The 27,231-nt window shown below is 39.1% G+C and overlaps 1 protein-coding gene across 26 annotated transcripts in view; it reads left to right on the top strand.

Moving 5' to 3' along the window:
• Ssbp2 (single-stranded DNA binding protein 2) overlaps positions 1-27,231 on the top strand; it is a 245,871-nt gene that overhangs the window by 83,221 nt on the left and 135,419 nt on the right. For 25 of the 26 annotated variants that reach the window (XR_003950464.1, XR_003950466.1, XR_003950463.1 and 22 more), the window contains one exon: positions 21,085-21,169. Coding sequence is in view for 12 of the 26 variants with exons in the window: in XM_006517334.3 (XP_006517397.1) it covers positions 21,085-21,169 (85 nt within the window). In the remaining 14 variants the exon portion in view is untranslated. Of the gene's footprint in view, positions 1-21,084; positions 21,189-27,231 lie in introns of all 26 variants that reach the window. The other variant, XM_030247374.1, reaches the window with a different exon arrangement.

Raw genomic sequence — 27,231 nt, forward strand, 5'->3', positions numbered from 1 at the left:
AATCTTTTTTTTAAAAAAACTATTTAGTATTATTATATCTAAGTACACTGTAGCTGTCTTCAGACACACCATAAGAGGGCGTCAGATCTCAGTATGGATAGTTCTAAGCCAACATGTGGTTGCTAGAACTCTTGAGCTGGCCTGTGAGACAAGAGTGTTAGTAATGCCTGGCTGGCCCTTACTGCTGTTGCTGTGCCTTCCTGAACAGTCAGTGAGCAGCTCAGCCAGGGCAGTGCCTGGGACAGAGAGAAGGGTGTGGTCATTGTGCAAATGGAATTAACTTGCCAGACTTGATACATAGCGGAAAGCAGATTTTAGTCTTAGAGAAAAGGCAAGAATGTGTGAAAGAATAAAAACGTGCTGGAGACAAAAACAAAGGAAAACAACGCCCCTCCGGACCCCTTGAAAGCACAGAATGAGTCTTTTGTGAAAAATGAAGAATTGAAAGGACGAGGAAGACAAATTTTATTTATTTAATATGAAACTTTCCTGATTGGGCTAGCTATGAGAAACTTTGTTAGGAATTTTTTTTGGGGGGGTGGGGGGGGGGCTTGAGACAGGGTTTCTTTGTGTAGCCCTGACTGTCCTGGAACTCACTTTGTAGACCAGGCTGGCTTTGAACTCAGAAATTCGCATTTTTTCATCTGCCTACCTCTGACTCCCAAGTGCTGGGATTAAAGGCATTTGCCACCACTGCCCAGCTTTAGGATAATTTTTAAAAAGTGTTTTAAATGTCTTAAAAGTACTTTGCATATATCCATCATCTGAATCCTCATACGCCCCATAAAATAGATATAATAGTCTCCATTTTTATCAGAAGTGAAGCATCTTGATTTGTAATCAGCGATCATTTCAATAAGGGCTAAGATTTATTTTTAGTAATATTTATTATTTTTATTATGTGTATAAGACTGTGAATGTGGACCATGAGTGCAGGTGCCGCTGTTTGGGGCCCTCTGGAGCTTCCAGAGCAGCAGTCGTCATCTGCCTGATATGGATGCCTGCACCCAAACTTGGATTCTCTGCAAAAGCAGTATGAGTTCTTAATGGCAAAGCCAGCTCTTCAGCCCCAGGGGTAATAATTCTGCCTTTTTTGTTGTTGTTAATTGAAATTTTTTTCATACAACATATTCTTTTTAATTTTTTTAATTGGTTCACTGTGCACCCCAATCCCACTCATCTCCTCCTCCATAGACTACATCCTCCACCCTTGCTGCCTCCAACTGAGCAGAGAAAGGAATCTCACTGTGGAGGCTGAAGTGCCACAGTGTGTCTCACACATACCCTTTTGGCCATATTTCTTTGCTTGCAAATGCTCATTGCAATGACTTTTTGGTATGGAAAGAGACCTCTGGCTTCTGCTACTCTATTGATCTTGGAATTTCACTGGATCTCCTCTTTGATATCCTGCTGTTGCCCTGTGTTATAGAGATCCTGTGGCTTTGGATCTGTAAGGCTGGTCCCCTTTATCCATTGCAGCAGTTCATTGATAGGGTAGGTGTTGGGATGGGTCAATGCAAAGTCCTTAAGGAATTTATTCATATAGTCTTCTAAGGTCCTTGCACATATTTGTAACTGCTGTTTTCAAGTTCCTGTCTTTTGCTAAAGCGGCTTTGTATTTCCCAAGGATACTGTTGTAAGGCACTGGTGGGAGCATATTGCCTTGGCTTTTTATGGACTGTTTTTACAATAGTGTCTAGGCAGTAATGATTGAGATAATTCTAGGTGTTGCTCTCTGATCTTGTATATGTTCCTTTCCTTGGTTTCTGTTGCCTTAGGAAAGTGTGGTGGCTGTAGCTTCCCTGGTACAGAGTGTGTTTACAGGTCAGTGAGTGTCGTAGGGGAATAGAGTGGGGCTGATAGAATAGGCTTAGAAGGGCTGGGAAATAGCTAAGGGGATCCTTTCCATACCACGAGGCAGGGTTCCTAGGGAGTTGAGGTTGTGTTGGGAGCAAGGGTTACTGTAGTGGGACAAAGCCTATATTTGGAGTGATAGGGATATAAGTGTTGTGTTGGAGTCTCTAGTAAATGAAATAGAGGTTTGTAAAGGGGCCCCTGCAAGCTATAGGGATGCTGGTGTTAACAGGATTGATAGGAATGGAAGAGAGGAAAGAGTGTAATCAGTGTCCCAGCCTGGAGTGGGTACTTGATTCACACCAAAGGCCAGCTGAATCCCCAGGGAACACAGTGGGGTTAGTACTCTTTAGAGCTGATTCACTGTCTTAGTGGTCTTTACGACTTGAGCTACATTTCTTTATAGTCTGTCAAGAGGGGCAGTTTGCATACTGAATGTATAAGAAAGGACTCAGGAATATTTTCTCTTGAGTTTTATCTGCATTAAGGCATCCTTGGACCACAGGCAGCTACAGAGAATGTGGGGATGTAGTTATCATAGGATACTAAGGAACAAAATTAGAGTAAGAGGAATAGAAGATGGATAAATTACTCATGGTGTCTTCCCGCCATTCTTATACTAACGGATGCTGCTCACACAGCTGGATCTGTATAGGCCTGTCCTTAATCAGAATTAGGAGACTTGAAACTTGAACTCTCATTGCTGAACCTACATAGAAGCAAAGTAATGTAATAATTAAAAAGTTTAAGCCCAGGTCTCTTACCTTTATGGTCTAAGGAAAATTATGTAATTTGTCTTAAGTAATAATTAGGATCAAATGCAGGGTTGTGGTGTTTGAATTCAATGGATGCTAACTTACAATACTTTAAAATATGAGTTTATTGCCGGGCATGGTGGTGCATGCCTTTAATCCCAACACTCGGGAGGCAGAGACAGGCTAGGCCAGCCTGGTCTACAAAGTGAGTTCCAGGACAGCCAGGGCTATACAGAGAAACCCTGTCTCAAAAAAAAAAAAAAAAAAAAAAAAAAGAATAAAAGAATTTATCATATGGTAAAAATGCATGTGTGAAAGTCATAAGGTGAAGAGTTCAGCATGCCTATTTTGTGTAAAGTACCCTTGGTCTTGTGTAAATAGTTTTGTTCAACAGAGAGTGAGTAAGCAAAATTTGTGGTTCTGCAGTAAATGCCTGGGACAATCAGATTTCAAGATGAAAGAGTAGAGTGACTTTGACTTACAGTTTTGCAGGTTTTAGTCTATCACTTACTGGCTTATTTTCTTTGGACCTAAGACAGCTCCTCATGCGTGGAACACATGATGGAGCAAGTACATGGCCTAATGGTTTGGACACAGACGAAGGAGAAAAAGGAAGGATCTGGTATCTCACTTTCTGCTTCAAGGATAGCAGAAGATACCCTTGCTTGGCCCCTTCACGTTGTCCCCACATTCCTGCTTCCTACAAAACAGTGCCAAGCTGAGTAAACTTTTAGCACATGGGACATTCCATGTCCACACTTTTGTAGGGATTATATATACCTAACATTCATTTATATATATTTGTGCCACTCAAAGAGAAATGACTTACCTAGCTATTCATACTTGAACTTTTAACATGGCTTTTTTTCCCCTCAAAATAGTTTTTCCTCTAAGGATTTTTTTCTTTTTTATCTTTTAACTTTCCAAATATATGTTTTTAGAAAGTCCATTATCTACATACTGTAATTGAGGTTCTATCTTCTCTTTATTAACTTTATAGACTCTTGGTAACCATCTTGTTTTCTCTGTTGCCTTCCCATAAAAGCTAGCTCACTCACGCTTGAATCATATTTTTAGGGATAGAAGTGAAAATTATTCTGGTAAGAACCATAAATTTGGACATTAGCTTTGTTTTTCCTTCATTTATACTGGGTAGATTCTAATACTAAGTCTAATAATGGATACCCAAGTATTTTATCACTTGGTAATTTTGCTTCTGTTTATATATAGCATTTTTCTTCATTTATAGAACTCACATTTCCCACTTTTTCTCAGTGATAAACACAGTGTATAAATCTAAAGCATTAACTGCCATGATGAGTTCAGTGTACATCAAAGATAACACTTGGCTTTCACCATCCTTAGTCTATAGCACCTCAGTTTGTGGAGTCTCTCTGTATAGAAGTCTAGAGCTCCTGGGCCACAATGACCAGGAGGACCACACTGAGTTGTCATCAAACAGCTTACAATAAATCCCCTTCAGGAAGGACAAACTAAGTATCTTAGTGAATCTTCCTCTGAGGAATAAGTTCATCATCACTATATGAGGCCATGGGGGTATTTAAGAATTTTAATGATTTATTAAATACCATTTTTATATTTAAGGAGAGTTAGTAGTTGAGTGATTTTTCAGATCAACTCATCACTGCTTTAAGATTCAGTCACCTATGTGCAATGGATGTACCTTTTGTTCCAATTGGCAATATGTGGTATATATAATCTAGATAAGATTTTTAAAACTACTAGACCAAAAAAATAGTTAAAAATTTGTTTTTTTCAACTCATGAAGGATTTAATACACAGTGTCTGGCTGTAATGTCCTTATTTTCTAAATTATAAGATAAGACCAGAAAAGTCAAGAAGTTTGGCTACTATTCCTAAGTCAAGCATGTGTCAGTGCCAAAAATGGTAAAACTGTGTCTTTTGGTTTTTTTGGTGCTTTATTGTTGTTTTGTAGTCACTTGTTCCCAAACATTAGGGTGACAGTCAGAGTGCTATACGGGCCATATTACTGACAGGATTGAGCCTTATAAAAAAGATGAAGTTTTGAAATATCTCTACCTGTATTCATTAGAGCTCAACAAACAGTTATAAAGTAGATGATGCCTTTTAAAAACATGCATAGTCTAGTGCTGAACTTTCCCCTATTTGGTTTTTAATTTTACTTTTTAAGATTTTATTATATCTTACATTATTATAGACTTATCTATGAGATACACATTCTAAAATAAATGAATGCAGTTTCTAAAATAATTATTCTATTTTATGAGTTTTCTTTGATATATTTTCTTCCATTAATTTTTCTGGCCTCTCTTGGCTGGATCATCTTTACTCCACACAGTAGACAGTGTGAATGCAAGTATCCTAGCTTGCTTCCCCATTGCTGACCAAAAACAGTAGCTTGAGAGGAAAGGGCTTATTTGCCATACTCTGTAGGTTACAATCAGTCCATACCAGAAGGATGAGAGCATGCTCTCAGCAGGAACTGAGACCATGGAGGAACGCTACTCGTGGGCTTTCTCCCTTTGATTTGCACAGTTACCTTCTTATTCAACTCAGTATAGCATGGAAAGAATTTATACTTATCTGAGGTGCTACAAGATGGCTTAGAACAAGGCTAGCTATAGTTAAAAAAAAATCTGTGGGGCAGACAAATGTTTTTAGGTGATACATTTTTTTAACCTTTAGTAGAAAAGACTATAGTTCTCTAAAGTAACATCTATGACCTTATTTTAATATTTTAATTTGTTATCTGCAAACCTGATCTTTTAAACTTTTGATTGCCCATTAAATTTGTTATCGACAAAACAGAAGTAAAAGAGTGTTACTGACATCTGCACCCTGGAGCTAACTAACCCTGTACCCAAATCTGTACCCAAATCCAGCCCTGAGAGAGCTGGTCTTCCAGGAGTGCAGACACACCTAAGATCACAGACTCACAGGGTCACAGGAGGGACAGGCTCCAGTCAGAGACAGCAAAACCAACTAACACCAGAAATAACCAGATGGTAAGAGGAAAGCACAAGAACCTAAGCAACAGAAACCAAGGCTACCTGGCATCATCAGAACCCAGTTCTCCCACCATAGCAAGTCCTGGATACTCCAACACATCGGAAAAGCAAGATTTAGATTTAAAGTCACATCTCATGAAGATGATAGAGGACTTTAAGAAGGACATAAATAACTCCCTTAAAGAAATACAGGAGAACACAGGTAAACGGTTAGAAGCCCTTAAAGACAAAACACAAAATTCCTTAAAGAATTACAGGAAAACACAACCAAAGAGGTGAAAAAAATTGAACAAAGCCATCCAGGATCTAAAAAGCGAAATAGAAACAGTAAAGAAATCACAAAGGGAAAAAATCCTGGAGATAGAAAACCTAGGAAAGAGACCAGGAGTCATAGGTGAAAGCATCACCAATAGAATACAAGAGATGGAAGAGAGAATCTCAGGTGTACAAGATAACCTTAGAAAACATGGACACAACAATCAAAAAAAAAAAAAACGTGCAAAATGCAAAAAGCTCCTAACCTAAAACATCCAGGAAATCCAGGACACAATGAGAAGACCAAAACAATAGGATAATAGGTATAGAAGAGAGTGAAGATTCCCAACTTAAAGGGCTAGTAAATATCTTCGACAAAATTATAAAAGAAAACTAACTTCCCTATCCTAAACAAAGAGACTCCCATGAATATACAAGAAGGCTACAGAACTCCAAATAGACTTGACCAGAAAAGTAATTCTTCCCATCGCACAGTAGTCAAAACACCAAATGCTCTAAACAAACAAAGAATATTAACAGTAGTAAGGGAAAAAGGTCAAGTAACATATAAAGGCAGACCTATCAGAATTACACCAGAGACTCTAAAACCCAGAAGATCCTGGGTAGATGTCATACAGACCCTAAGAGAACACAAATGCCAGCCCAGGCTACTATACCCAGCAAAACTCTCGATTACCATAGATGGAGAAAACAAGATATTCCGTGACAAAACCAAATTTACACAATGTCTTTCCACAAATTTAACCCTACAAAGAATAATAAATGAAAAACTCGAAGGGAAACTACATGCTAGAAAAAGCAAGAAAATAATCTTTTAACAAACCCAAAAGAAGATAGCCACCTAAACATAATCCCACCTCTAACAACAAAAATAACAGGAAGTAACAATCACTTTTCCTTAATATCTCTAAACATCAATGGACTCAATTCCCCAATAGGAAGACATAGACTAGAAAACTGGATATGTAAACAGGACCTAGCATTTTGGTGAATATAGGAAATGCACCTTAGTAACAAAGACAGACACACCTCAGAGTAAAAGACTGGAAAAAATATCTTCCAGGCCAATGGTCCCAAGAAGCAAGCTGGAGTAGCCATTCTAATATTGAATAAAATTGACTTTCAACCAAAAGTTACCAAAAAAGATACGGAAAGACACTTCATACTGGTCAAAGGAAAAAAAATCTACCAAGATGAACTTGTGAGTATCAGATACAAGGGTTCTCACATTCATAAACAAACATGTATTAAGCTCAAAGCATACAATGCACTGCACACAATAATAGTAGGAGACTTCAGCACTCCACTCTCACCTGTGGACAGATCATAGAAACAGAAACTTAACAGAAACACCACAGTGAAACTAACAGAAGTTTTGCACCAAGTAGATATAACAGATCTACAGAACATTTCATCCTAAAAGAAAAGAATATACCTTTGTCTCAGCACCTCATGGTTCCTTCTCCAAAATTCACCATATAATCGGTAATGAAACAAACCTCAACATATACAACAAGATTTAAGTAACCCATGCATGCTATTAGCCTAAGGCTGGTCTTCAGTAACAACAGAAACAACAGAAGCCTACATACACATGGATGCTGAACAATGCTCTACTTGGTCAAGGAAGAAATAAAGAAATTAAAGGCTTTTTAGAATTTAATGAAAATGAAGACATACCAAAACTTATGGGACACAATGAAAGCAGAGATAAGAGGAAAACTCATAGCTCTAATTTCCTCCAAAAAGAAACTGGAGAGAGCTTACACTGGCAGCTTGACAGCACAACTGAAAGCTCTAGAACAAAAAGAAGCAAATACACCCAAGAAGAGTAGATGGCAGGAAATAATCAACTCAGGGCTGAAATCAACCAAATAGAAACAAAAAGAGCTATTCAAATAATCAACCAAATGAGGAGCTGGTTCTTTGAGAAAATCAACAAGATAGATAAACCCTTAGCCAGACTCACTAGAGGGCACAGGGACAGCATCCTAATTAACAAAATCAGAAATGAAATGGGAGACATAACAAGAGATCCTGAAGAAATCCAAAACACCATCAGATCCTTCTACAAAAGGCTATACTCAACAAAACTGGAAAACCTGGATGAAATGGACAAATTTCTAGACAGATACCAGGTACCAAAGTTAAATCAGGATCAAATTAACGATCTAAACAGTCCCATATCCCCTAAAGAAATAGAAGCAGTCATTAATAGTCTCCAAGCCAAAAAAAGCCCAGGACCAGATGGGTTTAGTGCAGAGTTCTACCAGACCTTCAAAGAAGATCTAATTCCAGTTCTGCACAAACTATTCCACAAAATAGAAGTAGAAAGAACTCTACCCAACTCATTCTATGAAGCCACAATTACTCTGATACCTAAACCACAGAAAGATCCAACAAAGATAGAGAACTTCAGACCAATTTCCCTTATGAATATCGATGCAAAAATCCTCAATAAAATTCTTGCTAACCGAATCCAAGAACACATTAAAGCAATCATCCATCCTGACCAAGTAGGTTTTATTCCAAGGATGCAGGGATGGTTTAATATACGGAAATCCATCAACGTAATCCATTATATAAACAACTCAAAGACAAAAACCACATGATCATCTCGTTAGATGCAGAAAAAGCATTCCACAAGATCCAACACCCATTCGTGATAAAAGTCTTGGAAAGATGAGGAATTCAAAGCCCATACCTAACCATGATAAAAGCAATCTATAGCAAACCAGTAGCCAACATCAAAGTAAATGGTGAGAAGCTTGAAGAATCCCACTAAAATCAGGGACTAGACAAGGCTGTCCATTCTCTCCATACCTATTGAACATTGTACTTGAAGTCCTAGCCAGAGCAATTCAAAACAGAAGGAGATCAAGGGGATACAAATTGGAAAAGAGGAAGTCAAAATATCACTTTTTGCAGATGATATGATAGTATATATAAGTGACCCTAAAAACTCCACCAGAAAACTCCTAAAACTGATAAACAGCTTCGGTGAAGTAGCAGGATATAAAATTAACTCAAACAAGTCAAAGGCCTTTCTCTACACAAAGAATAAACAGGCTGAGAAAGAAATTAGGGAAACAACACCCTTCTCAATAGTCACAAATAATATAAAATATCTTGGCGTGACTCTCACTAAGGAAGTGAAAGATCTGTATGATAAGAACTTCAAGTCTCTGAAGAAAGAAATTAAAGAAGATCTCAGAAGATGGAAAGATCTCCCATGCTCATGGATTGGCAGGATCATCATTGTAAAAATGGCTATCTTGCCAAAAGCAATCTACAGATTCAATGCAATCCCCATCAAAATTCCAACTCAATTCTTCAACGAATTAGGAAGAGCAATTTGCAAATTCATCTGGAATAACAAAAAACCTAGGATAGCAAAAACTCTTCTCAAGGATAAAAGAACCTCTGGTGGAATCACCATGCCTGACCTAAAGCTGTACTACAGAGCAATTGTGATAAAAACTGCATGGTACTGGTATAGTGACAGACAAGTAGACCAATGGAATAGAATTGAAGACCCAGAAATGAACCCACAAACCTATGGCCACTTGATCTTCGACAAGGGAGCTAAAACCATCAAGTGGAAGAAAGACAGCATTTTCAACAAATGGTGCTGGCACAACTGGTTGTTATCATGTAGAAGAATGTGAATCGATCAATACCTATCTCCTTGTACTAAGGTCAAATCTAAGTGGATCAAGGAACTTCACATAAAACCAGAGACAGTGAAACTTATAGAGGAGAAAGTGGGGAAAAGCCTTGAAGATATGGGCACAGGGGAAAAATTCCTGAATAGAACAGCAATGGCTTGTGCTGTAAGATCGAGAATTGACAAATTGGACCTCATGAAACTGCAAAGCTTCTGCAAGGCAAAAGACACCGTCAATAAGACAAAAAGACCACCAACAGATTGGGAAAGGATCTTTACCTATCCTAAATCAGATAGGGGACTAATATCCAATATATATAAAGAACTGAAGAGGGTGAACTCCAGAAAATCAAATAACCCCATTAAAAAAATGGGGCTCAGAACTGAAGAAAGAATTCTCACCTGAGGAATACCGAATGGCAGAGAAGCACCTGAAAAAATGTTCAACATCCTTAATCATCAGGGAAATGCAAATCAAAACAACCCTGAGATTCCACCCCACACCAGTCAGAATGGCTAAGATCAAAAATTCAGGTGACAGCAGATGCTGGCAAGGATGTGGAGAAAGAGGAACACTCCTCCATTGTTGGTGGGATTGCAAGCTTGTACAACCACTCTGGAAATCAGTCTGGCGGTTCCTTAGAAAATTGGACATAGTACTACCGGAGGATCCAGCAATACCTCTTCTGGGCATATATCCAGAAGATGTCCCAACCGGTATGAAGGACACATGCTCCACTATGTTCATAGCAGCCTTATTTATAATAGCCAGAAGCTAGAAAGAACCCAGATGTCCCTCAACAGAGGAATGGATACAGAAAATGTGGTACATTTACACAATGGAGTACTACTCAGCTATTAAAAAGAATGAATTTATGAAATTCCTAGGCAAATGGATGGATCTGGAGGGCATCATCCTGAGTGAGGTAACCCAATCACAAAGGAACTCACACAATATGTACTCACTGATAGATGGATATTAGCCCAAAACTTAGGATACCCAAGATATAAGATACAATTTGCCAAATGCATGAAACTCTAGAAGAATGAAGACCAAAGTGTGGACACTGTGCCCCTTCTTAGAATTGGGAACAAAACACCCATGGTAGGAGTTACAGAGACAAAGTTTGGAGCTCTGACAAAAGGATGGACCATCTAGAGACTGCCATATCTAGGGATCCACCCCATAATCAGCTTCCAAACGCTGACACCATTGCATATACTAGCAAGATTTTGCTGAAAGGACCCAGATATAGCTGTCTCTTGAGTGACTATGCCAGGGCCTAGCAAACACAGGAGTGGATGCTCACAGTCAGCTATTGGATGGATCACAGGGCTCCCAATGGAGGAGCTAGAGAAAGTACCCAAGGAGCTAAAGGGACCTGCAACCCTATAGATGGAACAACATTATGAACTAACCAGTACCCTGGAGCTCTTGACTTTGATATATATGTATCAAAAAATGGCCTAGTCGGCCATCACTGGAAAGAGAGGCCCATTGGACACGCAAACTTTATATGCCCCAGTACAGGGGAACGCCAGGGCCAAAAAAATGGGAATGGTTGGGTAGGGAAGTGGGGGGGAGGCTATGGGGGACTTTTGGGATAGCATTGGAAATGTAATTGAGGAAAATACGTAATAAAAAAAAAAAAGGAAAGGAAAAAAAACCACACACACAAAGACCCAACAAAAAGGAAAACTTCAGACCAATTTCTCTTATGAACATCGATATAAAAATGCTCAATAAAATTCTTGCAAGATGAATCCAAGAACACTTCAAAATGATCATCCATCAAGTAGGCTTCATCCCAGGTATGTGTCAATATTTGTAAATCCATCAATGTAATCCACTATATAAACAAACTAAAAAAAAAAAAAAAACCCACATGACCATTTCATTATATGCTGAGAAAACATTTGACAAAATTCAACACCCATTCATGATAAAAGTCTTGGAAAGGTCAGGAATTCAAGGCACATACTTAAACACAGTAAAAGCAATATACAGCAAACCAGTAAACAACATTAAACTAAATGGAGAGCAACTCGAAGCAATCCCACTAAAATCAGGGACTAGACAAGGCTGTCCTCTCTCCATACCTATTCAATATAGTACTCGAAGTACTAGCCAGAGCAATTAGACAACAAAAGGAGATCAAGGGTATACAAATTGGAAACAAAGAAGTCAAAATGTCACTAATTTCAGATGATATGATAGTATATTTATGTGACCCCCCAAAATTTCCACCAGAGAACTCCTAAATCTGATACACAACTTCAGCAAAGTGGCTGGATGTAAAATTAACTGAAATAAATCAGTAGTTTTCTTCTTTTTAAACGATAAGCAGGCTGAGATAGAAATTAGAGAAATTATACCCTTCACAATAGTTACACATAATATAAAATATCTTGGTTTGACTCTAACCAAGTAAGTAAAAGATCTGTTATGATAAGAACTTCCAGTCTCTGAAGAAAGAAATTGAAGAAGACCTCAGAGGATGGAAAGATCTCCCATGCTTGTGGATTGGCAGGATCAACATTGTAAAAATGGCTATTTTGCTGAAGGCAATCTACAGATTCAATGCAATCCCCATCAACATTCTAACTCAATTCTTCATAGAGTTATAGAAATTCTCAAATTCATTTGGAATAACAAAAAAAAAAAAACCCAGGATAGTGTAAACTATTCTCAAAAATGAAAGAACTTCTGGTGGAATCAGCATCCCTCACCTCAAGCTGTACTACAGAGCAATCGTGATAATAACTGCATGGTATTGGTACAGTGACACGTAGATCAATGGAATAGAATTGAAGACCCAGAAATGAACCCATGCACCTATGGTCACTTGATCTTTGACAAAGGAGCTAAAACCATCCAGTGGAAAACAGACAGCAATTTCAACAGATGGTGTTGGTTCAACTGGTACCAGGTCAACATGTAGAAGAATGCAAATTAATCCATTCTTATGTCCTTGTACAAAGCTCAAGTACATGTGGATCAATGACTTCCACATAAAAATAATGAAACTAATAGAAGAGAAAGTGGGGAAGAGCCCACATAAGGGCACAGGGAAAAATTTCCTGAACGGAATACCAATGGCTTATGCTTTAAATCAATAATCGACAAATGGAACTTGATCAAATTGCATAGCTTCTATAAGGCAGAGGACCCTGTCCATAGGACAAAATGGCAGCCAAGAGATTGGGGAAAGATTTTTATCAGTCCTACATCTGATAGAGGGCTAATATCCAATATATACAAGGAACTCAAGACGTTAGACTCCAGAGAGGATGAAATAACCCTATAAAAATGGAGTATGGAGCCAAACAAAGAATTCTCAAGCGAGGAATATGAGTGGCTGAGAAGCACTTTAAGAAATGTTCAACATCCTTAGTCCTTAGGGCAATGCAAATGAAAACAACCCTGAGATTCCACCTCACACCAGTCAGAATGACCAAGATAAAAAACTCAGTTGACAGCAGATGCTGGTGAGGATATGGAGAAAAAAAAAACCACTCCTCCATTTTTGGTGGGATTGCAATCTGGTATGACCATTCTGGAAATTTGCCTGGCGGTTCCTCAGAAAATTGGACATAGTACTACCTGAGGACTCAGCAGTACTACTCCTGGGCATATATCCAAACGATGGTTCAGCATATTACAAGGACACATGCCCCACTATGTTCCTAACAGCCTTATTTATAATAGCCATAAGCTTGAAAATGTGGTACATTTACACAATAGAGTACTACTCAGATATTAAAAACAATGACTTCATGAAATGTGTTGGCAAATGGATGGAACTAGCAAATATCATCCTGAGTGAGGTAACCTAGTAACAAAATAAAAACATGTGGTATGCACTCACTGATAAGGCCAAAAGTTCAAAATACCCAAGATGCAATTCACAGACCATTTGAAGCTCAAGAACAAGGAAGACCAAAATGCGGATGCTTCAGTTCTTTTTAGAACGGGGAACAAAATACTCAGGGGAGGAAGAGGGTGGGAGGGACTTGGGAAGAAGAGAAGAGTGGCAGGATCAGGTATTGGATGAGACAGACATGGATGAAATATACAGAGGATCATGAATTTGAACAGAGGTATATAGCAATTGGGATGGCAAACTGGGGGTATCTACTAGCAAGTCTCAGATGCCAGGAAAGCAAGAGGTTCCAGAACCCAATGGGCATGAGATTAGCTGAAATTCCCAACAAAGGAAAAGGAGAACCTATCTAAATGATATTTAGAGGTTAGACAAGGCCCCTCGTTGGGGATGCAGCCACCCACTCATCCTCCAAATTTTATTGCAGAATTTCTCCACACAAAATGTGGAGTAGAGACTGAAGGAGAGGCCATCCAGAGATTGCCCCTCCTGAGAATCCGTACTATATACAGACACCAAACCCAGAAACTATTGCGGATGCCAAGATGCACTTGCTGACAGGAGCCTGATATAGCTGTCTCCTGAGAGGCTCTGCCAGAGCCTAATACAGAGGTGGATGCTCTCAGCCAAACATTGGACTGAGCACAGGGTCCCCAATGGAGGAGTTAGAGAATGGACTGATGGAGCTGAAGGGGTTTGCAACCCCATAGGAGGAACAACATTATGAACTAATCAGTATCTGCAGAGTTCCCTGGGACTAAGCCTCCAACCAAAGAGTACATATTAGCAACCCATGGCCCCAGCTGCATATGTAGCAAAGGATGGCCTTGTTGGACATCAGTGGGAGGAGAGGACCTTTGTTCTATGAAGGCTCGATGCCCTAGCGTATGGTTATGCCCGGGCATGGAGGAGGAGTAAGTGGGTGGGTGGGTGAGCATCCTCATAGAAGCAGGGTGAGGAGGGGTGGAATAGGGTGTTTCCGGAGCAGAAACCAGGAAAGGGGATAATTCTTGAAATGTAAATACATAAAATGTCCAATAAAAATTCAGTTATAACAGTTACTGGTATAAGATAAATATTCATGTGTGTAAATAATGATCCTTAGTAGTTTTGAGGACATAGTCAGTGAGAACAATAATCATGGTGTTTCATTTGTAATAGGCAAGAGAGGTGCAGTAGCACATGGCTGTCAACCTCAGCACTTGGAAGGCTGAAGCTGAAGGCGTAGGAGCTCATGGCCATCATTGCTTACATAGGGTTGAGCACTGTCTACAAACAAAAAATAAAAGTTACACGATGACTTTTGGAGACATTTTAGGACACTTGTAGGAAATGAAGCCTTGGGAGTGAGGGCATTCTGAGGTGCCCCTCATGGCACTGTGTATGGCAGATATCCTGTGACACTGATGAGGATAACGCTGTGCTTAGGGCTTTGTGTTTCCTTAGGAAGCTGACAGCGGGAAAGCACAGCAGGACGACACATCACTGCACACCTCCATGTGCCGGTCCAGCTTTCCCTCAGTATCTGTAACTCACTTTCTTTATCTTGCTGGACTCTGGGGAAGCCAGATCTAGCTTTCATTCTTGTCAAAACATTGAACTCAACTTACTTTTGTCCTTATTATCTTCTTTGTATGTCTCTCTTAGTAGAATTTTAATAAGAAGGAAAAGTCGATTTTTTTTCTACCTAGTAGAAAAGGAACAGTATATGAGAAAGTGAAAGGTGACGCTGCTCAGTTGTTTGTGGTTATCTTCTTTTTTTTTTTAATTTTTTCTTTCTTTTTTTTAAAAGATATTTTCGTTACTTACATTTCAAATGTTATCCCCTTTCCTAGTTTCCCCTCTGAAAATCCCCTATCCCCTCCCTGCTCCCCCTGCCTCCCAACCCTCCCACTCACATTCCTGGTCCTGGCATTCTCCTATACTGGGGCATAGAGCCGTCAGGACCAAGGGCCTCTCCTCCCACTGATAGCCTACTAGGCCATCCTCAGCTGCATATGCAGCAAGAGCCACAAGTTCCATAATGTGTCTTCTTTGATTGGTGGAATACTTTCAAACAGCTCTGGGGCTACTGGTTAGTTCATTGATGTTCCTCCTATGGGGCTTCAGACTCCTTCAGCTTCCTGGGTACTTTCTCTGGCTCCTTCACTGGGGACCTTGTGCTTTGTCCAGTGGATGGCTGTGAGCATCCAGTTCTGTATTTCAGGCACTGTATTTCACAGCTATATCAGGCTCCTGTCAGCAGGCTCTTGTTGGCTTCTGCCTAGTATCTGGGTTTGGTGTTTGTTTATGGGATGGATCCTCAAGTGGGGCAGTCTCTGGATGGTCGTACCTTCAGACTCTGCTCCAAACTTTGTCTCTGTAATTCCTTCCATGGGTATTTTGTTCCCCATTCTAAGAAGGAATGAAGTATTCACACTTTGGTCTTCCTTCTTCTTGTGTTTCATGTGTTTTGCAAATTGTATCTCGGGTATTCTAAGTTTCTAGGCTTATATCCACTCATCAGTGAGTGCATATCATGTGTGTTCTTTTGTGATTGGGTTACCTCACTCAGGATGATATCCTCCAGATCCATCCATTTGCCTAAGAATTTCATGAATTCATTGTTTTTAATTGCTGAGTAGTACTCCATTATGTAAATGTACCACATTTTCTGTATTCATTCCTCTGTTGAGGGACATCTGGGTTCTTTCTAGCTTCTGGCTATTATAAATAGGGCTGCTATGAACATAGTGATATTTTGACTTCTTCCTTTCCAATTTGTATCCCCTTAATCTCCTATAGTTGTCTAATTGCTCTGGCTAGGACTTCAAGTACTATATTGAATAGGTAGGGAAACAGTGGGCAGCCTTACCTAGTCTCTGATTTTAGTGGGATTGCTTCAAGTTTCTCTCCATTTAGTTTGATGTTGGCTAATGGTTTGCGGTATATTGCTTTTATGTTTAGGTATGGGCCTTGAATTCCTGATCTTTCTAAGACTTTTATCATGAAAGGGTGTTGGATTTTGTCAAATGCTTTCTCATCATCTAAGGAGATGATCATGTGGTTTTTTTTTTCCTTTGAGTTTGTTTATATAGTGGATTACTTTGATGGATTTCCATATATTAAATCATCCCTGCATCCCTGGGATGAAGCCTACTTGATCATGATGGATGATCGTTTTGATGTGTTCTTAGATTCAGTTTGCAAGAATTTCATTGAGTAGCTTTGCATTGATATTCATAAGGTAAATTGGTCTGAAGTTTTCTTCCTTTGTTGGGTCTTTATATGGTTTAGATATCAGAGTAATTGTGGCTTCATAGAATAAATTGAGTAGAGTACCTTCTGTTTCTATTTTGCAAAATAGTTTGTGAAGAATTGGAATTAGGTCGTCTTTGAAGGTCTGATAGATCTCTGCACTAAACCCATCTGGTCCTGGTCTTTTTTTGGTTGGGAGACTATTAATGACTGCTTCTATTTCTTTAGGGGATATAGGACTGTTTAGATTGTTAATCTGATCCTGATTTAACTTTGGTACCTGGTATCTGTCTAGAAATTTGTCCATTTCAACCAGGTTTTCCAGTTTTGTTGAGTATAGCCTTTTGAAGTAGGATCTGATGATGCTTTGGATTTCCTCAGGTTCTATTGTTATATCTCCCTTTTCATTTCTGATTTTGTTAATTAGGATACTGTCCCTGTACCCTCTAGTTAGTCTGGCTAAGTGTTTATCTATCTTGTTGATTTCCTCAATGAACCAGCTCCTGGTTTGCTTGATTCTTTGTATAGTTCTTTTTGTTTCTATTTGGTTGATTTCAGCCCTGAGTTAGATTATTCCCTGCCATCTACTCCTCTTGGATGAATTTGATTACTTTTGTTCTAGAGCTTTTAGGTGTGGTGTGAAGCTGCTAGTGTGTGCTCTCTCTAGTTTCTTTATGGCCACACTCAGAGCTTTGAGTTTTCCTCTTAGGACTACTTTCATTATGTCCCATAAGTTTGGGTGTATTTGGCTTCATTTTCATTAAATTGTAAAAAGTCTTTAATTTCTTTCTTTATTTCTTCCTTGATCAAGTTATCATCGAGTAGAGTTTTGTTCAGCTTCCACATGAATGTTGGCTTTCTATTATTGATGTTGTTATTGAAGATCAGCCTTAGTCCATAGTGATCTGATAGGATGCATGGGATAATTTCAATATTTTTTGTATCTGTTGAGGCCTTATTTTGTGACTGATTATATGGTTAATTTTAGAGAATGTACCATGAGGTGCTAAGAAGGCATATCCTTTTGTTTTAGGATAAAATGTTCTGCAGATATCTGTTAAATCCATTTGTTTCATAACTTCTGTTAGTTTCACTGTGTCTCTTTTTAATTTCTGTTTTCAGGATCTGTCCATTGATAAGAGTGGGTGTTAAAGTCTCCCACTATTATTGTGTGCTGTGCAATGTGTGCTTTGAGCTCTACAAAAGTTTCTTTAATGAATGTGGATGCCGTTGCATTTGGAGCATAGATATTCAGAATTGAGAGTTTATCTTGGAAGATTTTACCTTTGATGAGTATGAAGTGTCCTTCCTTTTCTTTTTTGATAACTTTGGGTTGGAATTCAATTTTATTGGATATTAGAATAGCTACTCCTGCTTGTTTCTTGGGACGTTTGTTTGGAAAATTGATTTTCCTTTTACTCTGTCTTTGTCTCTGTGGTGGGTTTCCTGTATGCAGCAAATGTTTGGTCCTGTTTATGTAGCTCGTCTCTTAGTCCATGTCTTTTTATTGGGGAATTGAGTCCATTGATATTAGCAATAGTAAGGAAAAGTAATTGTTACTTTCTGTAATTTTTGTTGTTAGAGCTGGTATTCTGTTCTTGCCCCATCTTCATTTAGGTTTGTTGAAGAATTACTTTCTTGCTTTTTCTAGAGTGTCATTTCCGTCTTCGTGTTGGAGTTTTCCCTTTATTATCCTTTGAAGGGCTGGATTCATGGAAAGATATTGTGTGAATTTGGTTTTGTCATGGAATACTTTGGTTTCTCCATCTATGGTAATTGAGAGTTTTGCTGGGTATTGTAGCCTGGGCTGGCATTTGTGTTCTATTTTGGTCCATTTAACATCTGTCCAGGATCTTCTGCCTTTCATAGTCTCTGCTGAGAGAAACTGGTGTAATTCTAATAGGTCTGCCTTATTATGTTACTTGACCTGTTTCCCTTACTGCTTTTAATATTCTGTCTTTATTTAGTGTATTTGTTCTTCTTAGTATTATGTGTTGGGAGGAATTTCTTTTCTGGTTCAGTCTATTTGGAGTTCTGTAGGTTTCTTGTATGTTCAAGGGCATCTCTTTCTTTAGGTGAGGGAAGTTTTCTTCTATAATTTTGTTGAAGATACTTACCGGCCCTTTAAGTTGAAAGTCTTCATCTATGCCTGTTATCCTTAGGCTTGGTCTTCTCATTGTGTCCTGGATTTCCTGGATCGTTTGAGTTAGTATCTTTTTGCATTTTGTATCTTCTTTGATTGTTGTGTCCTTGTTTTCTATGGAGTCTTCTGCACCTGAGATTCTCTTTTCCATCTCTTGTATTCTGTTGCTGATGCTTGCATCTATGGTTCCTGATTTCTTTCCTAGGATTTCTGTCTCCAGAGTTGTCTCCCTTTGTGATTTCTTTACTATTTCTACTTCAATTTTTTATGTCCTGGATGGTTTTGTTCAATTCTTTCACCTGTTGGGTAGTGTTTTCCTGTAATTCTTTAAGTAATTTTTGTGTTTCCTCTTTTAGTGCTTCTAGCTGTTTACCTATGTTCTCCTGAATTTCTTTAAGGGAGTTATTTATGTCCTTCTTAAAGTTCTCCATCATCATCATGAGAAGTGACTTTAGATCCATATTTTGCTTTTCCGGTGTGATGGTGTATCCAGGACTTACTATGGTGGGAGAGTTTGGTTTTGATGATGCCAAACAACCTTGGTTTCTGTTGCTTCTGTTCTTATGCTTGCCTCCTGCCATCTGATTATTTCAAGTGCTTGCTGCCCTCAATATATCTGATTGGAGCCTCTCCTTCCTATAATCGCATTCTGGGTGTTTCAGAATTCTTGGCAGTCAAGCTTCCTCTGAGACCCTGAGATCCTGGTGTGACCAAACTCCTTGTATCCTGGTATCCTGAACTCCTAAGACCCTTGGCATTTTACAGTGCTTGGAAGTAGTATCTCCTGTGGGGTCTGTGGGGCTGTCTGGCGCGTTCGAATCCAAGATATACCAGCACTGATCAGAAGGAACCCGAGCTGCTGGTCAGGCAGGGCTCCTGTGTCCTTGCTCCTGCTGTCACAGACCCATTGCAGTTGGTTTGGAACAGATGTTGTATTCTACTCTCCAGTGATCCTAAGATCCTGGGGCTGCTAGAGCACCTGTGGCGTGGAGAGACCTCTGGGGACTGTGGGACTGTTCACCGAGTTTGTGCCCAAGGTGTCCTGGACCTGGTGTCGACCAGAAGGGCCCTGAGCCCCTGGTCAGGCGGGTTTCCTATGTCCCTACTGCTGGCATAGGCCCAATGAGATTGTTTTGGAACAGATGTTGTGTTCCACTCACCAGTGATCCTAAGATCCTGGGCATGCGAGGGCGCCTGTTGAGTGCCAAGTCCCCTGGTGACCGTGGGACTGTCTGCTGAGTTCATGCCCACGGAGGCTAGGTGTGGTTATCTTCTTGAAGATAGTCCTGCTGTATTGATGCTCTTCGTTACCAGGACTACTGTGTTTCTTTCTTTTTGATGAGAGAAAGAACCAGAAAGACTAAATGATGTGTCAAAGGTGAAAGGTTCCTGTGCCCTCACACAGATTATAGCTTGATATTTTATTCATCCTTACAAGGGCAGTGTGTCTGTCCTGTTATGAAAGCTGTGTTCTGACCATTTGAGGTAGTGTTTACCTTTGACGTGCTAGACTTAGAAAGGTGCAATAATATAATGTGATGGACTTTGTTTGCATGCGGCCTGTGCACACCTGCTGCTGTGTCCTTAACTCCTCTTTCCTGTTCAGGGTTAACTTGATAGCTGCAAAGATGGCCAGGGCCTTTATTTTTAAGTATAATTTTTGAATTATTTGCAGGAATGATTGGGATGATTAGTTTCAAAATTATTAACCTATTTTCGTTATTGAAGAAGGAAAAGTAGAGATTTTGAGAAAATCTCGTTTGTGTAATGAATGCAGTGTTCTGGTTAGGGAGGCGGCCTGTGAGCTGCCTGAGAAGATAGCCTTGCAAAGAAGGAAGAGAACTTTATTATTAGTTACAGAAGGACGTCACTTACACGTCTGTCCTTCATGGGAGAGTTGGCTGAAGCTTTAGTTCAGCTAATTGTCAGTCACGTGAGCAGCCAGTTATAAGAACAAAGGTTTCCAGCACCTTATCCACAAGGGTTTGGTTCTCAGGACCAGACAAAGAACCATCTTGTTTTATAATTACTTTTTCCTTTTAGGAGAATGCTTAACAGTTCAGAAAAATGTTTAGGTAAAATATAGTTTTGGCATTAAGGGATCTGTCTGACCTTAAATCTTTCAGAGAAATAATACATGTTCTTAAGAAGAAAGGGTTTGCATAAAGAGTTATGTGCCTAATGTTTGTTGAACTGTGATTTTTTTTTTGTCCTCTCATATTAATGATTTTCTTAATGTTCCATAATTACTTTCCAGTGTATTTTGGGATCTCTACTGTGCAGCTCCAGAGAGACGGGAAACCTGTGAACACTCGAGCGAAGCTAAAGCCTTCCATGATTATGTAAGAGAGCGCGCACTTGGTAACAAAGTGTCATTACTCGGTTTTCTTTTCTAACACTGCACTTCAAAAACATCTTGGGCCATTTCACTTTTTTCCTGTGGTACTTAAGAGCTATACCTGTATACCTTAAAAAAAGGATGGCTCATAATTAAAGCAGCAGTAGGAAAGGATGTTTGATGTTTGCTGAAACTTAGCGTATAGAGTGGGAGTAAGTCCCAACATGAAAGGGACTTACCGTTAGGCATATGTGATGTGGAAAATCACAGAGTCGTACACTCAGATCTATTCAGTTGTGTAATCACCGTCTGTCTGAATTCACTTGCTTTTTTTGGAGGCGGGGTGGGGAGAATTACTGGAGATCAGCCCCAGGACCTCACACATGATTGACAGATGCGCTACTACTGAATTATATTCTCAGCACCTGAAGTTTCAAATGTGTATAAATGTAACAGTATTTCTTTATATTAAAAAAAAACATCTTAAGCTCCATGTAAATAATATACTCTTGCACAGAAGTAAAAAAAAAAAAAAAAACCAGTGAATTAAAAATAAAGAATACTTTTACCACATCTATAAAATTCAAATAAAACTTGTTTGAATTAAAGAAAATATGAAAGAGACCTAAAAATTCTAAGCAAAATAAAAATGTGATTTATTTAAAAAGATTCTTAAAGGCAATATACGCCCCTTTGCTTAAGTATGCCTTATAAAATACAATTTTCACTTTACAAATCAGATTATATTGAAGTAAATTTCTTCATGATAATGTTACATGTAAGATAGTCCTGTGAGGGGTCTCCTTGTATAGCTGAGCAGAGAAGAAATATAGATTGAGTCTGGGATGGAGGAAATTCTGCCTTCCTCTTCTGAAAATAGTCACGCCTGGAGCCTAAAGAAGTATCCAGTGACACGTACTTAACCAAAGAGATACATGTCTTGGTGGCAGAGGGACGATCATTCTGCAGAAAAATCTTTAAAAATGGAACTATGTCTCAAAAGAAAAACATATTTTGTTCTTCTAAAGGGAAAAATGAGTTTAAAACCAAGAGTCTTGTCTAGAAAACTCATAAGCCCTAAGTAGTGGCAGAAAGTTGTGCAGGGTGAGAAGTTAGGTTCCTGGGTAGGTGGCAGGGCCTGTGCCTTGATGCATGGCTTGCTGTGATCACACTATCTGATACCATTTGTATTTATCAGCTCCTGGGACAAGGAGAACACAAAGGCAGATAAGTGTTAGGTCTGCAAACTGTGGTAACCAGAGCAGTGTTGTTTTGTTCTTCTACACAGGTGCAATGAGAGAAAGTTAAACTGTCTCAGCCATGGGCATTCCAAGGCATCTGCCTGGGCAGAGCTGGATTCTTCATCTCTCCTGTCCTTCACAGAGAGACATGTGTAGAGAATGGTGCTACCATTAAGTTATAAACACGCCTACTAATTTTTCAAATTGGAATGCACTAGAGAGCGCTCTATCATTATAGAAGCTTAAGGAACTAACTGGGGCCAGAGAGGTTGGTCAGTCACTGAGAGGAATTGCTGGTCTCTCAGATGCCAGCTCCTGAGTGTGGCTCCTAGCACCTTCTCTTTAAACTAATTATTAATTAATTAATATTGTGGTATGTTACAACTGCTTCAGGGTATATGATACTCCCTGACAGCTGTAAACACATGGCATGCATATGTGCGGACACACATGCACACACAAATAAATCTTTAAAACAAGAAATTAATTCCATGCTGTGGTAAGAGCCACCCTACTGTTCACATTGAGGCTTTATGAGGAAAACTGAACTCATTCGAGCCTGATTTTACAGACATGGGTAGATAAAGCGAGCACCTCATGTCCTCACAGCTGCTTCCAGTCCGCTTCATTCACCGGGACTTCCTGAGTGCTGGTGTGACAATTGCTGTGTTCTTAGAAACTCATTTATTCTCTGTAACTTACTTATAGAAACACTCATGACTATTTCCCGATTCTTGAATAGTACAGTTTCTGAAATAGATCTGTATAACTCATGCATGCAAGGAGTTTGAAAGATGTGGGAGAAGATGGGGGAGGGGGAAGCAGAACACCCTCTCACTTCTATGTGTCACGGGTTCAGAGCCTATTGTGCAGTCATTTCCATCTGAGGGCAAATGTTTCCTGATGGTTTTCATGGTAGTTCCCAAGGAAGCATTCTGAATTACATTTTTTTCAATGGCTAAATTCTTTAGACTAAACAAATTTGTTAATGACTTTAGAATAAATTTACTTATATTTTTAAATTGTCAGGTGATTAAAAACTGCCTCATTTTTATTATTTTTTTGAAAAAATTTTATTAGCTTTTATCTACATAAAATAACTCTATTTTTAAAAAATGAACTGGTAAAAGCTTAAAGTAAATAATAGGTATAATCCCCTAACTAAAATGTTAATTATCTTTTTATATTTGGGTCATCACTTTAGGTTTTCTTTACATAATTTGAATGATTTACATATCTGTAGTGACTATTAATTTTCTATTAAGGAGATTTCTTTAAAATTATTTTCACTTTTTGGTATGTTTTCACTTCTCTTGTTAGAGGTCTTAGCTAGGGTTACTCTCATAGACTCCTGGGAGTTTCCATTGTCCTCGATTTCCAGCTCATCCCAGAGATGTATGCCCACTCCACCCCAGTTCCAGTTCTCTCTCCCTCCATCCTCCCCATACTTGACCTCTTCTGTTTCCCTCCCCTCCCCACCCTGGTCCCTTTCTCTCTTCACCCCAATGTCTGTTTTATTTCCCTTCTCAAGGAGATTCAAGCTTCCTCCCTTGAACCTTCCTTGCTACTTAGTTTCTTTGGGTCTGTAGATTGTAGCTTGATTATTCCTTACAGCTAATATCCATTTATGAGTACATACAATGTTTGCCTTTCTAGGTCTGGGTTACCTCACTCAGAATAATCTTTTCTAGTTCCATCCAATTTTCTGAAAATTTCGTGATGTCTTTGTTTTTAATAGCTGAGTATTTTCTCTATCCATTCTTCAGTGGAGGGACATCTGGGTTGTTTCCAGTTTCTGACTTTTTTTTTTTTGTGGTTTTTCGAGACAGGGTTTCTTTGTGTAGCCTTGGCTGTCCTGGAACTCAATCTGTAGACCAGGCTGGCCTCGAACTCAGAAATCTACCTGCCTCTGCCTCCCGAGTGCTGGGATTAAAGGTGTGAGTCACCACGCCTGGCTTAGTTTCTGACTATTGTGAATAAACCTGCTATGAATATAATTGAGCAAGTATCCTTGTCGTATAATGGAGTACCTTTTATGTATGTGCCTAGGAGTGATTGGTATAAAAGGATCTTGAGATAGAACTATTCCCAATTTTCTGAGAAACTGCCAAGTTTATTTCCAAAATAGTTGTAAAAGTTTGCACTCAGACCAGCAGTGGAGGGATATTCCCCTTGTTCCAAATTCTCGACAGCATGAGCTGCCTGTCATTTGAGTTTTTGATCTTAGCCATTCTGACTAGTATAACATGGAATCTCAGAGTCGTGTTGATTTGCATTTTCCTAATAACTAAGGACATTGAACATTTCTTTAAGTGCTTTTTGGTCATTAGAGATTTCTCTGTTGAGAATTCTGTTTAGCTCCATACCTCACTTTAAATTGCTTTATTTGGCTTGTTGGTATTTCATTTCTTGAGTTCTTTTTTTAAATAAATTAATATAAGCATGTTTATTATTAAAAAATAATTATACAGAAAATATAAGCTATGTAAGTATTAAAAAGGACTGCAAATTATGATTCTAAAATATTCTCATTTGTATTATTCTCTAATACATAATTGCAAAAATTAAAACATAGAACAAATTTTATTTTTTACTAACTTTATATATTTTTATAAGTTCAACTTTTTATTAGCAGTGTTTATCATATATCAATACACTTATCCTTTTCTCTGTCTACCAATCAAACAATCTTCTTTATGGTGTTTTCCATTTCTTGAGTTCTTAATATATTTTAGATATTAGACTTCTGGAAGATATAGGGTTGGTGAATCTCTTTTCCTAATCTGTAGACTGCCATTTTGTCCTTTAACAGTGTCCTTTGCCTTACAGAAGCTTTTCAGTTCCATGAGGTACCATTTATTCATTGTTGGTCTTAGAACCTGAGCTACTGTTTCAGGAAGTTGTCTCCTGTGCCAATGCATTCAAGGCTATCACCCCATTTTTTTCTTCTCTCAGGTTTAGTGTATCTGGTTTTATGTTGAGGTATTTGAACCATCTGGACTTGGGTATTGTGCAGGGTGATAAATATGGGTCTATTTTCATTCTTCTACATGCCGACATCCAGTTAGACCAGCACCATTTCTTGAAGATGATGCTTAGTGAATTTTGTGCCTTTTCATACTAAAACCTCGTTACCCAGGCAGCACCTAGATTGTCCTGTGTAAAGATATGCACCCAGATGGAGCATCTCTTGGCCTTGCAGTCACTTTCAGAGTAAAGGTGATTGTAAACCTTCTTAGATGCCTGCATGCTTGGGTCCCAATCTTTAAATGGATTCCTGGTCAAGGATGATTTCTTTTCAAAATCAAGTTCTATTAACTAGTCATTAGCTTCTTAAGTTCCAGTGGGACACAGTAAATTTTTCCTTTTATGAAACAAAACATAGGCTTTGGATGTAGTTCATTGATAGAACATTTGCCTAATATCCAGGGGTACATTTTCTTATCTCCAGCATATTTTCTCATCTCTCTCTCCAGACTGGCCTCAAATTCACAAAGATCTTCCTGCCTCTGCATCTAGAATGTTGAGATTAAAGTCACCATATAGGGTAGAATGGATGTTTAATTAGGAAAAGATTGGCAGTCATGGAGAAGGACACAGTGTGTTTTGTTTTGGAATGGACATGAAATTTTGTGAACAAAGGACAGATTTTGGAAGATTGATATATATTTTTGACAGTTATTTCAAATTATGATACTTTTCTGTGGATGTGATTTTTAAGGGAAGCATTCATGTAATTCTACCATATTGAATGAATGCTAATTTTATTTCCAAAACTCATATTTTTAAAGTTATTGATTTTTTTTGTCTTTTATTTATTTATTTACACTCCAGACTTTATTTTCCTGTCACCTTTGGTCCACCCTCTGACTGTTCCGCATCCTATGCCTCCTCCCCAGCCTCCTGTCTACACGAGATGTCCCCACCCAACCAGACCTCTAAATACCCTGGGTCCTCCAGTCTCTTGAGGGTTAGGTGCATCTTCTCTGACTGATCCTAGACCCAGCAGTCCTCTGCTGTATATGTGTTGGGGCCTCATATCAGCTGGTGAATGATGCCTAGTTGGTGGTCCAGTGTCTGAGAGATCTCAGGGGTGGGTCCAGGTTAGTTGAGACTGCTGTTCGTCCTACAGGATCGCTCTTCATTTCCATTCCTGCAGTTCTTTCAGACAGGAACAATTATGGGTCAGAATTTTGACTGTGGAATGGCAACCTCCTCCCTCACTTGATGATCTGTCTTCCTGCTGGAGGTGGGTTCTATAAGTTCCCTCTCCCTACTGTCTGGCATTTCATCTAAGGTCCCTCTCTTTGAGTCCTGATAGTCTCTCACCTCCAGGTCTCTGGTGCATTCTGGAGGGTCCCCTCAACTTCCTAACTCCCAAGGTTGCCTGTTTCCATTCTTTCTGCTGGCCTTCAGGGCTTAAGTCCTTTTCCCTCACCTGATACCAGATCAGATTCCTCTCTTCCATTCCCCCCGCCTGCCCCCCCCTCCCCTGGCCCTCTCTTCCTCCCAACTTGTGCTTTCTTCTCCCTCCCAAGTGGGTCTGAAGGATCCTCATTTGGGCCCTTCAGCTTGTTGACCTTTTTGAGTTCTGTGGACTATATCTTGGGTATTCTGTACTTTTTTTTTTTTTTTCGGCTAATGTCCACTTATTAGTGAGTACATACCATGCATATCGTTTTGGGTCTGAGTTACCTCACTCAGGATATTTTCTAGTTCCATCCATTTGCCTACAAAACTCAGGATGTCCTCGTATTTAATAGCTGAGTAGTACTCCATTGTGTAAATGAACCACATTTTCTGTATCCATTCTTCTGTTGTGGGA

This window comes from Mus musculus, chromosome 13 (genome assembly GCF_000001635.26).
Source record: "Mus musculus strain C57BL/6J chromosome 13, GRCm38.p6 C57BL/6J".
Classification (NCBI taxonomy): Eukaryota; Metazoa; Chordata; class Mammalia; order Rodentia; family Muridae; genus Mus; species Mus musculus.